The sequence below is a fragment of the Engystomops pustulosus genome, chromosome 4 (assembly GCF_040894005.1).
Source record: "Engystomops pustulosus chromosome 4, aEngPut4.maternal, whole genome shotgun sequence".
NCBI classification, from domain to species: Eukaryota; Metazoa; Chordata; class Amphibia; order Anura; family Leptodactylidae; genus Engystomops; species Engystomops pustulosus.
The window spans coordinates 218,612,611-218,630,010 of NC_092414.1; the positions used below are offsets into that span (position 1 = coordinate 218,612,611).

Sequence of the window (17,400 nt, forward strand, 5' to 3'; positions counted from 1 at the left end):
AGATCCCTCTCTTGCAGTGCCCACCACCAGCAGTTCACCCTTCTATAGTGCCCCCCAATAGTTCCCTCTCTTATTTTGCTCCCACACTCTGCATCTCCCCCTCTTATGGTGCCTGCCCCAGCAACACAACCTCCTACTTTGTCCCCCAGCAGCTCCCTCTCCTCTTATTGTGTCCCCCACCGGCAGCTCCCCCTCTCATGGTGCCCCCCAGCAGTTCCCCATCATACACCCTGGCACCCAGCAGCTCCTCTTCATATTGCTCCACAACAGTAAGATAATAAACACAAGTACTCACCTTTCTTCATTCCCCTGCAGCAGCTTCTCTCCTTCTGCTATATGTAGCAGGGAAGGCGGCATCATCACATGGCACAGCAGAGGCACCGGAGCAATGACCTGCCACCTCCCTCTGTAACCAGTTGTCGGATGCAGAAACTGGGACTGTCCCGCAGGACTAGAGAAACACTAGTGATAACAGTGAGTAGTGATGTGGATGCGATGCCAGTCTAACAATGCTGTTCAATGGGGGGGTAAAAAATACAAAGTTGCAGCCAGAGTGAATGGTCCTGTAATCACACATATAATTACACAAGCACAATCAAAACACACACATATATACATATACACACACACATATACACAAATACATATATACATATACACACATACATATATACACACACACACATATATAAATACACACAAACATATACACATATACATATACACACATATATACACAAATACATATATACACTCACCGGCCACTTTATTAGGTGCACCATGCTAGTAACGGGTTGGACCCCCTTTTGCCTTCAGAACTGCCTCAATTCTTCGTGGCATAGATACAACAAGGTGCTGGAAGCTCCTCAGAGATTTTGCTCCATATTGACATGATGGCATCACACAGTTGCCGCAGATTTGTCGGCTGCACATCCATGATGCGAATCTCCCGTTCCACCACATCCCAAAGATGCTCTATTGGATTGAGATCTGGTGACTGTGGAGCCATTTGTGTCCAGTGACCTCATTGTCATGTTCAAGAAACCAGTCTGAGATGATTCCAGCTTTATGACATGGCGCATTATCCTGCAGAAAGTAGCCATCAGATGTTACAGGGTACATTGTGCTCATAAAGGGATGGACATGGGCAGCAACAATACTCAGGTAGGCAAATATTCCCCACACCATGACACCACCAGCACCAGCCTGAACCGCTGATATAAGGCAGGATGGATCCATGACACCAGCACCACCAGCCTGAGCCGCTGATACAAGGCAGGATGGATCCATGACACCACCGCCACCAGCCTGACCCGCTGATACAAGGCAGGATGGATCCATGACACCACCACCACCAGCCTGAGCCGCTGATACAAGGCAGGATGGATCCATGACACCACCACCACCAGCCTGAGCCGCTGATACAAGGCAGGATGGATCCATGGCACCACCACCACCAGCCTGAGCCGCTGATACAAGGCAGGATGGATCCATGACACCACCACCACCAGCCTGAGCCGCTGATACAAGGCAGGATGGATCCATGACACCACCAGCACCAGCCTGAGCCGCTGATACAAGGCAGGATGGATCCATGACACCAGCACCACCAGCCTGAGCCGCTGATACAAGGCAGGATGGATCCATGACACCACCAGCACCAGCCTGAGCCGCTGATACAAGGCAGGATGGATCCATGACACCACCACCACCAGCCTGAGCCGCTGATACAAGGCAGGATGGATCCATGACACCACCACCACCAGCCTGAGCCGCTGATACAAGGCAGGATGGATCCATGACACCACCACCACCAGCCTGACCCGCTGATACAAGGCAGGATGGATCCATGACACCACCACCACCAGCCTGAGCCGCTGATACAAGGCAGGATGGATCCATGACACCACCACCACCAGCCTGAACCGCTGATACAAGGCAGGAGGGATCCATGCTTTCATGTTGTTGACGCCAAATTCTGACCCTACCATCCGAATGTCGCAGGAGAAATCGAGACTCATCAGACCAGGCAACGTTTTTCCAATCTTCTACTGTCCAATTTCGATGAGCTTGTGCAAATTGTAGCCTCAGTTTCCTGTTCTTAGCTGAAAGGAGTGGCACCCGGTGTGGTCTTCTGCTGCTGTAGCCCATCTGCCTCAAAGTTGGACGTACTGTGCGTTCAGAGATGCTCTTCTGCCTACCTTGGGTGTAACGGGTGGCGATTTGAGTCACTGTTGCCTTTCTATCAGCTCGAACCAGTCTGCCCATTCTCTGCGCCAGTTTCGTGTTGCGGCTGCTCTGTGTCCAACAACTTAGGAAAATATCCCCTACAGGGGCTGTTACTGCTCAGCCGGGGTTAGAGACACATTTATTACTGCGGCTCGACACAATTGTGTATTAAAAGATGAAGGTGCCCCCTCCCGAGCAGCGCAGGGGGGCGCCAGATAACTGAAGACTTTGCCCAGTACTGGATCATCTGGTGCACCCTGCACAATAGCGAGGAAAACGGCACCATGGTAGGTAGCAGCACTTATTATATGTCTCCCCCTGCATTGCTGTAATGTCACATACAGGCAGCACTAAGAGACCTCCACCCCCACCCTCCAGTGAGGGCAAAGTCCAGATAAGATAAGGGAGCGGGTGGGGGGAGCTCTACTTACATTGCTGGAGACACTTACCAGGCAGGTTGTTGCTGAATGAATAGTAAGCTCTTGTGCAGCGCTGCCTGGTAGTTACTGATGCCCAGAAGAACTTAATCAGCTCAGGACCCATAAATGGACTTAGGAATAAATAACTAACGACGCCTGAAGTTGGGTGTAAAACGGTCACAGCTTGTGTAATGTCAATCATTGTATCAAAGATAGTAAATAAACTGTATACAGAAGTAATGCAGGTAATGATGTTTTATATTCAGCCACCATCGGGGGCGCTGTGCCCGTCCGGACTCCAGGGGGACTAGTCAGCCTTAAGTGAAGTAGTTTTAAGTCGATCTTTCCACCAGCTGTGACTTCAATAGAACGACTGATACAAGAGACAAAATAAGTACCAAAAAACTGAAAATTAACAAAGGGGAGGGACGGCAGGACAGGAAAAGGTGAAGAATCCAAAGGGAAGAGGAAACCAGAAACAAGGTCTTATAACAAGTATGAGAAGCAAGCAGAGGTACATACCAGATGCACCCTGGGAACTACACCACCGCACTGCCCTCTGAATATAAAATGCACCATTCCATTCCCTCCAAGCAGTTACCCCTTACATCCTAGCACACTGCCCTCCTTCTTGGGGCACCCTCCTTATACAGTCAGGGGTACCTTGGGGGCTGTAAGAGGTAATTGTAAGTAATGAGCAGTTGTATAGAGCAGTGATTTTCAACCTTTTTTGAGCCGCGGCACACTTTTTATGCTTAGAAAATCCTGGGGCACACCACCAACCAAAATAGCACAAAATGACACTAAAGCAGTCATATTATACTTATAGTTAATAAAAGAGATTGTAAATTTATTTTACTCAGCGTGAAACCTGGGCCTGCTTCGATAAACACAAAAGGGATATCCTGGCAGCAATGGTGGAAAGACGCACACGAAGCTCTTCCTCAACAGTTCTCAGTTTCTCCCTGTTTTTAGTATATGGTGCTGATTATTCTGTGGCTCATATACTGGCTCATAAAGGGGTACAATGAGAAGTACTACAGCCATGAGGCCAGAGTACAAGTGCCAGCTCGTATACTAAGCATATGACTCATGACTATAGTATTTCTCATTTTACATTTCTCATTGTTATATGCAGTATACTGCTGGAGTACTAAAAGTACCAGCTCATATGCTGAGTATTCTGCCATCAGTTCATATACTCAGGCAAAGCTCATATAGTCAGCATTATTGGCGGGCAAATGCAAGAGTCTCTCCGCTCTCAGGATGATGCGCCGTGACTCCGTATCGCTGCGCATTGCCGGGAAACAAAACACAGGGGTCACCATAGTTTGGGGAACTTTCCCCGCGGCACACCCGAGCATGTGTCGCGGCACACTAGTGTGCCACGGCACACAGGTTGAAAATCACTGGTATAGAGCATCAGGAAAGCATGATTTCTATACTGCAGTTGTGTGGCCTCTACGTGCGGACAAGCTGTGACATCATCTAATGTCAGCAGTGATGTAATGATGGGTCAGTGTTATCTATATAGAGGTCATTGTACAGGGAGGGGGAGGAGATAAGCTGTGACATCATCTAATGTCAGCAGTGATGTAATGATGGGTCAGTGTTATCTATATAGAGGTCATTGTACAGGGAGGAGGAGGAGATAAGCTGTGACATCATCTATTGTCAGTAGTGATGTAATGATGGGTCAGTGTTATCTATATAGAGGACATTGTACAGGGAGGGGGAGGAGATAAGCTGTGACATCATATATTGTCAGTAGTGATGTAATGATGGGTCAGTGTTATCTATATAGAGGTCATTGTACAGGGAGGGGGAGGAGATAAGCTGTGACATCATCTATTGTCAGTAGTGATGTAATGATGGGTCAGTGTTATCTATATAGAGGTCATTGTACAGGAAGGGGGAGGAGATAAGCTGTGACATCATCTATTGTCAGTAGTGATGTAATGATGGGTCAGTGTTATCTATATAGAGGTCATTGTACAGGGAGGGGGAGGAGATAAGCTGTGACATCATCTATTGTCAGTAGTGATGTAATGATGGGTCAGTGTTACCTATATAGAGGTCATTGTACAGGAAGGGGGAGGAGATAAGCTGTGACATCATCTATTGTCAGTAGTGATGTAATGATGGGTCAGTGTTATCTATATAGAGGTCATTGTACAGGAAGGGGGAGGAGATAAGCTGTGACATCATCTATTGTCAGTAGTGATGTAATGATGGGTCAGTGTTATCTATATAGAGGTCATTGTACAGGGAGGGGGAGGAGATAAGCTGTGACATCATCTATTGTCAGTAGTGATGTAATGATGGGTCAGTGTTTTCTATATAAAGGTCATTGTACAGGAGGGGGGAGGAGATAAGCTGTGACATCATCTATTGTCAGTAGTGATGTAATGATGGGTCAGTGTTATCTATATAGAGGTCATTGTACAGGGAGGGGAGGGGATAAGCTGTGACATCATCTATTGTCAGTAGTGATGTAATGATGGGTCAGTGTTATCTATATAGAGGTCATTGTACAGGAGGGGGGAGGAGATAAGCTGTGACATCATCTATTGTCAGTAGTGATGTAATGATTGGTCAGTGTTATATGAATAGAGGCCATTGTACAGGGAGGGGGGGGGGATAAGCTGTGACATCATCTATTGTCAGTAGTGATGTAATGATGGGTCAGTGTTATCTATATAGAGGTCATTGTACAGGGAGGGGAGGAGATAAGCTGTGACATCATCTATTCTCAGTAGTGATGTAATGATGGGTCAGTGTTATCTATATAGAGGACATTGTACAGGGAGGGGGAGGAGATAAGCTGTGACATCATCTATTGTCAGTAGTGATGTAATGATGGGTCAGTGTTATCTATATAGAGGTCATTGTACAGGGATGGGGAGGAGATAAACTGTGACATCATCTATTGTCAGTAGTGATGTAATGATGGGTCAGTGTTATCAATATAGAGGTCATTGTACAGGGAGGAGGAGGAGATAAGCTGTGACATCATCTATTGTCAGTAGTGATGTAATGATTGGTCAGTGTTATCTATATAGAGGCCATTGTACAGGGAGGGGGAGGAGATAAGCTGTGACATCATCTATTGTCAGTAGTGATGTAATGATGGGTCAGTGTTATCTATATAGAGGTCATTGTACAGGGAGGGGGAGGGGATAAGCTGTGACATCATCTATTGTCAGTAGTGATGTAATGATGGGTCAGTGTTATCTATATAGAGGTCATTGTACAGGGAGGGGGAGGAGATAAGCTGTGACATCCTTATTGTCAGTAGTGATGTAATGATGGGTCAGTGTTATCTATATAGAGGTCATTGTACAGGGAGGGGAGGAGATAAGCTGTGACATCATCTATTGTCAGTAGTGATGTAATGATTGGTCAGTGTTATCTATATAGAGGCCATTGTACAGGGAGGGGGAGGAGATAAGCTGTGACATCATCTATTGTCAGTAGTGATGTAATGATGGGTCAGTGTTATCTATATAGAGGTCATTGTACAGGGAGGGGGAGGGGATAAGCTGTGACATCATCTATTGTCAGTAGTGATGTAATGATGGGTCAGTGTTATCTATATAGAGGTCATTGTACAGGGAGGGGGAGGAGATAAGCTGTGACATCATCTATTGTCAGTAGTGATGTAATGATGGGTCAGTGTTATCTATATAGAGGTCATTGTACAGGAGGGGGAGGAGATAAGCTGTGACATCATCTATTGTCAGTAGTGATGTAATGATTGGTCAGTGTTATCTATATAGAGGCCATTGTACAGGGAGGGGGAGAAGATAAGCTGTGACATCATCTATTGTCAGTAGTGATGTAATGATGGGTCAGTGTTATCTTTATAGAGGTCATTGTACAGGGAGGGGGAGGGGATACGCTGAGACATCATCTATTGTCAGTAGTGATGTAATGATTGGTCAGTGTTATCTATATAGAGGCCATTGTACAGGGAGGAGGAGGAGATAAGCTGTGACATCATCTATTGTCAGTAGTGATGTAATGATGGGTCATTGTTATCTATATAGAGGTCATTGTACGGGGAGGGGGAGGGGATAAGCTGTGACATCATATATTGTCAGTAGTGATGTAATGATGGGTCAGTGTTATCTATATAGAGGTCATTGTACAGGGAGGGGGAGGAGATAAGCTGTTACATCATCTATTGTCAGTACTGATGTAATGATGTGTCAGTGTTATCTATATAGAGGTCATTGTACAGGGAGGGGGAGGAGATAAGCTCTGACATCATCTATTGTCAGTAGTGATGTAATGATGGGTCAGTGTTATCTATATAGAGGTCATTGTACAGGGAGGGGGAGGGGATAAGCTGTGACATCATCTATTGTCAGTAGTGATGTAATGATTGGTCAGTGTTATCTATATAGGGGCCATTGTACAGGGAGGGGGAGGAGATAAGCTGTGACATCATCTATTGTCAGTAGTGATGTAATGATGGGTCAGTGTTATCTATATAGAGGTCATTGTACAGGGAGGGGGAGGGGATATGCTGAGACATCATCTATTGTCAGTAGTGATGTAATGATTGGTCAGTGTTATCTATATAGAGGCCATTGTACAGGGAGGAGGAGGAGATAAGCTGTGACATCATCTATTGTCAGTAGTGATGTAATGATGGGTCATTGTTATCTATATAGAGGTCATTGTACGGGGAGGGGGAGGGGATAAGCTGTAACATCATATATTGTCAGTAGTGATGTAATGATGGGTCAGTGTTATCTATATAGAGGTCATTGTACAGGGAGGGGGAGGAGATAAGCTGTGACATCATCTATTGTCAGTAGTGATGTAATGATGTGTCAGTGTTATCTATATAGAGGTCATTGTACAGGGAGGGGGAGGAGATAAGCTCTGACATCATCTATTGTCAGTAGTGATGTAATGATGGGTCAGTGTTATCTATATAGAGGTCATTGTACAGGAAGGAGGAGGAGATAAGCTGTGACATCATCTATTGTCAGTAGTGATGTAATAATGGGTCAGTGTTATCTATATAGAGGTCATTGTACAGGGAGGGGGAGGAGATAAGCTGTGACATCATCTATTGTCAGTAGTGATGTAATGATGGGTCAGTGTTATCTATATAGAGGTCATTGTACAGGGAGGGGGAGGAGATAAGCTGTGACATCATCTATTGTCAGTAGTGATGTAATGATGGGTCAGTATTATCTATATAGAGGTCATTGTACAGGGAGGGGGAGGAGATAAGCTGTGACATCATCTATTGTCAGTATTGATGTAATGATGGGTCAGTGTTATCTATATAGAGGTCATTGTACAGGGAGGGTAGGAGATAAGCTGTGACATCATCTCTTGTCAGTAGTGATGTAATGATGGGTCAGTGTTATCTATATAGAGGTCATTGTACAGGGAGGGGGAGGAGATAAGCTGCGACATCATCTATTGTCAGTAGTGATGTAATGATGGGTCAATGTTATCTATATAGAGGTCATTGTACAGGGAGGGGGAGGAGATAAGCTGTGACATCATCTATTGTCAGTAGTGATGTAATGATGGGTCAGTGTTATCTATATAGAGGTCATTGTACCGGGAGGGGGAGGAGATAAGCTGTGACATCATCTATTGTCAGTAGTGATGTAATGATGGGTCAGTGTTATCTATATAGAGGTCATTGTACAGGGAGGGGGAGGAGATAAGCTGTGACATCATCTATTGTCAGTATTGATGTAATGATGGGTCGGTGTTATCTATATAGAGGTCATTGTACAGGGAGGGGGAGGAGATAAGCTGTGACATTATCTATTGTCAGTAGTGATGTAATGATGGGTCAGTGTTATCTATATAGAGGTCATTGTACAGGGAGGGGGAGGAGATAAGCTGTGACATCATCTATTGTCAGTAGTGATGTAATGATGGGTCAGTGTTATCTATATAGAGGTCATTGTACAGGGAGGGGAGGGGGAGGAGATAAGCTGTGACATCATCTATTGTCAGTAGTGATGTAATGATGGGTCAGTGTTATCTATATAGAGGTCATTGTACAGGGAGGGGGAGGAGATAAGCTGTGACATCATCTATTGTCAGTAGTGATGTAATGATGGGTCAGTGTTATCTATATAGAGGTCATTGTGCAGGGAGGAGGAGGAGATAAGCTGTGACATCATCTATTGTCAGTAGTGATGTAATGATGGGTCAGTGTTATCTATATAGAGGTCATTGTACAGGGAGGGGGAGGAGATAAGCTGTGACATCATCTATTGTCAGTAGTGATGTAATGATTGGTCAGTGTTATCTATATAGAGGTCATTGTACAGGGAGGGGGAGGAGATAAGCTGTGACATCATCTATTGTCAGTAGTGATGTAATGATGGGTCAGTGTTATCTATATAGAGGTCATTGTACAGGGAGGGGAAGGAGATAAGCTGTGACATCATCTATTGTCAGTAGTGATGTAATGATGGGTCAATGTTATCTATATAGAGGACATTGTACAGGGAGGGGAAGGAGATAAGCTGTGACATCATCTATTGTCAGTAGTGATGTAATGATGGGTCAGTGTTATCTATATAGAGGTCATTGTACAGGGAGGGGAGGAGATAAGCTGTGACATCATCTATTGTCAGTAGTGATGTAATGATGGGTCAGTGTTATCTATATAGAGGACATTGTACAGGGAGGGGGAGGAGATAAGCTGTGACATCATCTATTGTCAGTAGTGATGTAATGATGGGTCAGTGTTATCTATATAGAGGTCATTGTACAGGGAGGGGGAGGAGATAAGCTGTGGAATCATCTATTGTCAGTAGTGATGTAATGATGGGTCAGTGTTATCTATATAGAGATCATTGTACAGGGAGGGGTAGGAAATAAGCTGTGACATCATCTATTGTCAGTAGTGATATAATGATGGGTCAGTGTTATCTATATAGAGGTCATTGTACAGGGAGGAGGAGATAAGCTGTGACATCATCTATTGTCAGTAGTGATGTAATAATGGGTCAGTGTTATCTATATAGAGGTCATTGTACAGGGAGGGGGAGGAGATAAGCTGTGACATCATCTATTGTCAGTAGTGATGTAATGATGGGTCAGTGTTATCTATATAGAGGTCATTGTACAGGGAGGAGGAGATAAGCTGTGACTGTCTACATGTAGTAAGGTAAGTCACTTCTCTGCCTCCACCTATGAGAATTCAGGCCCTGTGTTTTTTTAGAGGAAGCTCCACTTCCCTGTGTATCACGGGGTGAGAACCTTCCAGGTAGGTCTATGATGAGGTTACACTCTGTTACATCTGATACACACTGCTACATACCTGTACAGTAAGTGATAACCAGACATCGCACTCCTTGTACGCCAGTTTTCTAGTATTCTAAGCTTGAAAGAGTTACGTCACTGAAACATCGGACCTAGCACAGATCTCAATTCTGGCGCATGTGCTGTGTCGGAACCGCTTAGTAATTGCAGAGTTTAGCATCTTCCAGTTGTTATAAATCCCCTCACTATCTGAACGGGCAGATTTATCAAACTTTTTATGCCATAATTTGTACACACTGTCTATAATACCTTGTGCTACATTTGTGATGGGTTTTTACAGTTTTTAGACATTTTTGTGACCGTTACAACAAAACGCTGTTGTCTCTGACAATTTGATTTGCTTTTGCAGGATGAAGTCGCTGCGGCACTTATACAAATGCACAAAATTTTCTGGCACAACTTTATGGTGTAAACTAAACCAAGTAGAAAGTCTCCCACTACATCGGATTTACCATCAGCATCCGACACACGGATAACAGAAGCCGCGCTCGCGTCTGACAATAACTGTACGAGGAGGATTACAGAGGAGCCACACAACCTCCATTATACATGAACCATTGTAAGACTTTCTCCAGTCTGCAAGTCAGATTCATAACCAGCTCAGTCCTGGGGTGATGTGGGTGCAGGTTTGGGGAGCAGTGGGTGGGTTTCTGTGGCTTAAAGAGGTTGTCCTACCACATCAAGTACAACGTCAAGTTTCCTGCCATCCCCAGGATAAGGGATAACTTGCTAATGGGTCCTAGTGTTGGGACAGTTTTACACAGGGCCGGATTAAAGGGGGGGCTCATGGGGCTCGAGCCCCGGGGCCCCCACCACTTTCACTTTTTAAGGGGCCCCCACCAGTTTCCAACAGTCAGCAACTCAGCTCAGCTGAGTCGCTGACTGTCTCTGTGTGCAATGCGCAGCGGCCCGTGGCCACCCGCAACACACATAGGGGTCTAGGATGACAGCTGTGTCAGTGAGACAAAGCTGCCTCCGCAGGTAGAGATCGCCGAGATCGCCATTTTCTACAGGGGACTGTCGGCTAAAGTTTACAGGGGGCTGGTGGCTGTATACTTCAGGGGTCTGGCAGGCTATATACTACAGGGGTATGGCAGGCTATATACTAAAGGGGTCTGGTAGGCTATATACTACAGGGGTCTGGCAGGCTACATACTACAGGGGGCTGGCAGGCTATATACCTCCAAAAACATTGTTAGAAAAGCCCTCACCAGTTTGCGCCCAGGGGCCCCCACCACCCTTAATCCGGCCCTGGTTTTACATCTGCTGCTCCATTCATTTTGAGTGGGACTGAGTACGTTTCTGCGTTATCTCTCTCCGCGCCATAGACATGAATAGAGCGGCAGACACGTGTACCACCAACTGCTTCGCTCAACGGGCTCCGATTCTGGTGATCAGGGGTGGACCTACCTCGGGACTGATCAGAAAGTTCTCCCCTATCCTGTGATGTGACATGTGGCTGGACAGCCCCTTTAAGGGCTTAGAGATATTACTGTTTTTTCTAATGAAGGTTTTTCATCTTGCAGGACATTTTTTTATCTGCCAAGGATCAGAAATGAGTTGTATAATATCCAGTGATGGTGAGAATACTCCACAATTACATTATTATTATTATTATTATTATTATTATTATTATTATTACAGTGATGTGATTGTTGTGTATTTTGTGTATCCCTCCATGTACACAGAGGGTGCGGAGAGCGGGATATTACCGCCATACTGTGCTCTTATAGTATCTATTTATGGTTTTCCGCTTCCCTTTTACTCTCACCATCAGCACATAAGGATCCATTAGAATGGAATAAAGAGAAATTCCTAATTTATCTGTTTATGGGGGAATTAGGAATATTTCTACTTCCATATTTCTGAGGAGGTTGGAAGTTTTACACTGTTCCGATAACTTCAAGTGAATCAAAGCTAAAGTGGCTGTCCGATGATAAGAAGTTATCCTCTGTCCACAGGGTCGGGTCTAACTTGATGATAGGTTGCGGTCTCAGTGATGGGACCCCACAGATCATGAAAATGGGGGTCGGTTGTACCCCTGTTGCACTCACGATCACCAATCACACATGCGCAGGGTGTACCTATTGGGGCTCATTTACAAAGGGCTCCGCAGCCACACTTTCGTCGGGTTTCCCGCCTTTTTCCGTTTTGGCGTCGGCTTTCACATGACAGAAATCGGGGGGCATGGCCGTCAAACAACCCGACGCATTGGGGAAAACCGCGGAATTTAAAAAACAAAGTGTGTCGTAAAATCAAGCACTTACATGCACCGGGAAGAAGATGGTGAACTCCGGCGGACCTCGGTGCAGTAGTGACACCTGCAGGAAGTTGGACGCACAAATCGCTGGAAGACCCGAATCCTCGTCGGAGAACTCGCCGCTGGATCGCAGCAGGACCGGGTAAGTAAATGAGCCCCATTATCTCTATGGTGCGTACACCTACGCGGCTGGCTGCTCTGGTCATCTTGAGTGCAACAGGGGTACCACCGACCTCTGTTTTCATGATCCTTGGTGTCCCATCACTGAGACCCCCACCAAACTTGTGACCTTGAGGATAGGCCCTATCTTTCCATGACTGGACAAACCCCTTTAATTAAAAATCACGTTTCCATAACTCCCAAATCTATCCAGAGAGTGAAGCTCAGCTACAGGGTTTCTTTAAGTTACCTCTACTGGAGATAAGCAAATAATGTAGCGGCGCCTCCTTTGGCTGCTTCCATAAGCAGCTTTCCCCTGACCCATGATCCCTCACACTACCGGCAGAGGTGCTCACTTTGGTCCATTATTCTTATTCCCTCGGAGTAAAGCAGAATATTTTCTGCATTGCTTTGGATGAAATTTGGTAATTCATACCCAATCTGTGAGCCATGTAATAGATCTGTTCTTCCTTCTCCTGATATAACAGGGAGGTCATAAACTATTGGTCCCCTTCTTGTTAGTAATGTCTATGTTCTGGCTGAGATGTCACCTTCATGATAAATCTTGTCAAAAACACTATGGGGCACATTTACTTACCCGGTCCTGTCGCGATCCCCGATCCGGACTGTCCAACGAAGATGAAGTCCGGCGCGATTCACATAGCTCGTGCGCCCGAGATCCTGCATGTGTCGCTTCCCTGCTCTGGTCTCCCGGAGATCACCTTCCTCTTCCTACTTGTAAGTGCGTGTCTTGCGACACAATTTGAATGTTAAATACAGCGCGCATTCCGAATTCGTCGGGTTGTCCATTGGTCATGCCCCCGATTTGCGTCACATGAAAGTCGGCGCGATTGCGCCAAAATCCGATCGCGTGCACAAAAAAGCCCCAGTTAAACGCAGTGCAAAATGGAAAAAGTCGGGAAACCCGACGAAAATGCGGCCCGGGGACCCTTAGTGAATGTGCCCCTATATACAAGTCACATATTTTTGCCAAGATGATTAGCCAAACTTAAAGGGGTCTTCCAATGAAACAAGTTAGGCCCTATCCAGATGATAGGGCCTAACTTGCTGATTGGTGGGGGTCTCAGTGGTGACCCCCACAGATCACTAGAATAAGGGTCGGATGTGGGGTCCCAGGTATGGTCATGCGCAGCTGTCTGCTCCATTAATCTCAGGGAGCCACAAGGGGTCAGAGGTACCTGGGACCCCATTGGACCCCTCATTCTCGTGATCTGTGTGGGTCTTGTCACTGAGACCCCCACCAATCAGCAAGTTCGGCCCTTTCCTGTGGATAGTAAAGAACACAATAAGTTCTGTGGATCGGGTCTATGTTGCTTTGTGGGTAAACCCCTTAAAGTTTGGCTAATCATCTTGGCAGAAAGTTTGTAGCTTGTGTTTTTGACAAGATTTATCATGAAGGTGACATTGCAGTCAATAGCCAGAACACAGGCTATCCTGACTACAACGTATGCTGACTCTTGGGACATTAAACCAACTACAGGTCCTCATGAACGTTTGGCTTAGTGCCCCAAATCCCCCTGGTATATTTCTGTCTGTGGCTATGGCACTTCGGACCCATCCCCTGGTGATCTTAGCACCTGCCCAGTTATTTAATAAAGCCATACCTACATGCACAGTGATGCTGGGTGGACTACGTTGGCATCATTACATCACTGCATAGTCTTAAGTACCTTTAAGGTTCATCATTTAGAGTGTGTAGCTCTTTTTTTGAAATGCAGTGTTTTATAATAATAATTCCTTTATTTATATGGCGCACACAGATTACGCAGCGCTGCACTGTGCTTGCCAGATCCGTCTCTGTCCGCATGGGGGCTCACAATCTAATCATCCTACTAGTATGTTTTGGAGTATGGGAGGAAACCTCTTTGTAGATGTTGACCTGGATGGGATTTGAACCAGGACCCCAGCGCTGCAAGGCTATAGTGCTAACCACTGAGTCACCATGCTTCAAGGCTGTAGTGCTAAACACTTAGTAACCATGCTGCAAGGCTGTAGTGCTAACCACTGAGTCACCATGCTTCAAGGCTGTAGTGCTAAACACTTAGTGACCATGCTGCAAGGCTGTAGTGCTAACCACTGAGTCACCATGCTCCAAGGCTGTAGTGCTAAACACTTAGAGACCATGCTGCAAGGCTGTAGTGCTGCCCACTGAGTCACCATGCTTCAAGGCTGTAGTGCTAAACACTTAGTGACCATGCTGCAAGGCTGTAGTGCTAACCACTGAGTCACCATGCTTCAAGGCTGTAGTGCTAAACACTTAGTAACCATGCTGCAAGGCTGTAGTGCTAACCACTGAGTCACCATGCTTCAAGGCTGTAGTGGTAAACACTGAGTGACCATGCTGCAAGGCTGTAGTGCTAACCACTGAGTCACCATGCTTCAAGGCTGTAGTGCTACATACTTAGTGACCATGCTGCAAGGCTGTAGTGCTAACCACTGAGCCACCGTGCTTCAAGACTGTAGTGCTAAACACTTAGAGACCATGCTGCAAGGCTGTAGTGCTACCCACTGAGCCACCGTGCTGCCCATAATCTTATTTGGTCTTATTTTTTATCCACTTTCACACCAGTTACCACCACAGGGCCCATGGGCTGATGTGTGAGGCTTTAATCTCATTTGATGTGCAGAAATTTAAGCGTGGTAAATTCTTCAATCTTAGGGTGGTTACACATTGGCGTTTATCACATCATTCTGGCTTATGGAAACATACACATTGCTTTTCTCCTTACTGACCCATTCTTATCAATGGGCTTTTTCACACTTCAGTTTTTTTTTTCAGTACAACAACAGGTTCTAAACTGAAAAAAACTGAAGTGTGAAAAATCCCATTGAAAAGAAACTCTTAGATTTCCCTGGATGTAGGAACATCGGACTCACATCTGAGGATCCTCATCGTGCGCCTTCTCTAGTATGGAGGAAAGTGAAGGCGGGATAATGTCCCCCATTACTGTGTCATTCTTGTGTCTTCTTCCTTCCGTAGATGATGAGACCCGCCAGTTCCACCACAAGCTTTCCCAGTTTGATCCCCAAGTCCTGAGGAAGACGTACAAATATTTCCATGATGACCTGCTCTACATTCTGGATGATGGAAGATCTCGATCACTTATAAGTCAACTGAAGTCCCGAAACATCCTCGGGCTGGAGGTGAGCGGATCCAAGCGGCAGGTGCTCCATAGGAGCCCCGAGTGCTATAGGAGAAGACTACCCCACGTTACTGTCCTGCTGTCTCCAAGACGCTGAGCGCCAAATCTTCTTTATGTAAAATAGTAAAATATGGACAAGAAAATAATAATTTAGTGAGGGAAAACCGTCCTCCATTTCAAAGGAAAACTACCACCAGGATGAAGGATTGTACACCCAGCACACTGACATGCTGGTGTGCTCCCCCTCTGGCAGCATCTGCTCTTCTTTTAGCTTCTTATGACCTGGTTTTTATGCTAAAATGTATGCAAATAAGCCTGAGGGGCTCCAGGCTCCATTAACATCTATGGAGACAGGAACCCCTGAGGCTCATTTGCATATTTCGTAAAAAAAAAGGGCATAAGAAGCTAAAAGAAGAGCGGATCCTGACAGATGGCGTGCTTAATTTACAATCCTTCATCCTGGTGGTAGATGTCCTACAGGACACATAGTAGACATAGTGCAAATCTACGGGTTACTAAGCAATTTTGAGAGAAGATTAAGAGCCCCCTACTCATCATAGGACCTGGATAAGGAGCAGAACACATTTTACATTTTCATTCACACATAAGTAGGATGGGGGACCCTTTTGTCAGGTTTTTGAGTAGTAGTACTGTGCCTATATATACAGGATAGGAGTAGTAGTACTGTCCTATGCCCATATATACAGGATAGGAGTAGTAGTACTGTCCTATGCCCATATATACAGGATAGGAGTAGTAGTACTGTGCTGTGCCTATATATACAGGATAGGAGTAGTAGTACTGTCCTATGCCCATATATACAGGATAGGAGTAGTAGTACTGTCCTATATATACAGGATAGGAATAATAGTACTGTCCTATGCCCATATATACAGGATAGGAGTAGTAGTACTGTCCTATGCCCATATATACAGGATAGGAGTAGTAGTACTGTCCTATGCCCATATATACAGGATAGGAGTAGTAGTACTGTCCTATGCCCATATATACAGGATAGGAGTAGTAGTACTGTCCTATGCCCATATATACAGGATAGGAGTAGTAGTACTGTCCTATGCCCATATATACAGGATAGGAGTAGTAGTACTGTGCTGTGCCCATATATACAGGATAGGAGTAGTAGTACTGTGCTGTGCCCATATATACAGGATAGGAGGAGTAGTACTGTGCTGTGCACATATATACAGGATAGGAGTAGTAGTACTGTGCTATGCCTATATATACAGGATAGGTGTAGTAGTACTGTGCTGTGTCCATATATACAGGATAGGAGGAGTAGTACTGTGCTGTGTCCATATATACAGGATAGGAGGAGTAGTACTGTCCTATGCCCATATATACAGAATAGGGGTAGTAGTACTGTGCTGTGCCCATATATACAGGATAGGAGTAGTAGTACTGTGCTGTGCCCATATATACAGGATAGGAGTAGTAGTACTGTGCTGTGCCCATATATACAGGATAGGAGTAGTAGTACTGTCCTATGCCCATATATACAGAATAGGGGTAGTAGTACTGTGCTGTGCCCATATATACAGGATAGGAGTAGTAGTACTGTACTGTTCCCATATATACAGGATAGGAGTAGTAGTACTGTCCTATGCCCATATATACAGCATAGGAGTAGTAGTACTGTGCTGTGCCCATATATACAGGATAGGAGTAGTAGTACTGTGCTGTGTCCATATATACAGGATAGGAGTAGTAGTACTGTACTGTTCCCATATATACAGGATAGGAGTAGTAGTAGTACTGTCCTATGCCCATATATACAGGATAGGAGTAGAAGTACTGTGCTGTGCCCATATATACAGGATAGGAGTAGTAGCAC

The 17,400-nt window shown here is 45.3% G+C and overlaps 1 protein-coding gene across 4 annotated transcripts in view; it reads left to right on the forward strand.

Annotated features, from left to right (window-relative positions):
* The window catches only part of LOC140128358 (NACHT, LRR and PYD domains-containing protein 12-like), a 118,429-nt gene that overhangs the window by 6,027 nt on the left and 95,002 nt on the right, over positions 1–17,400 (forward strand). For 3 of the 4 annotated variants that reach the window (XM_072149996.1, XM_072149998.1, XM_072149999.1), the window contains exons 2-5: positions 316–474; positions 10,315–10,524; positions 11,492–11,545; positions 15,386–15,549. In XM_072149996.1, coding sequence (XP_072006097.1) covers positions 11,521–11,545; positions 15,386–15,549 — 189 coding nt within the window. In that variant the 5' untranslated portion in view covers positions 316–474; positions 10,315–10,524; positions 11,492–11,520. Of the gene's footprint in view, positions 1–315; positions 475–10,314; positions 10,582–11,491; positions 11,546–15,385; positions 15,550–17,400 lie in introns of those variants that run through there. The other variant, XM_072149997.1, reaches the window with a different exon arrangement.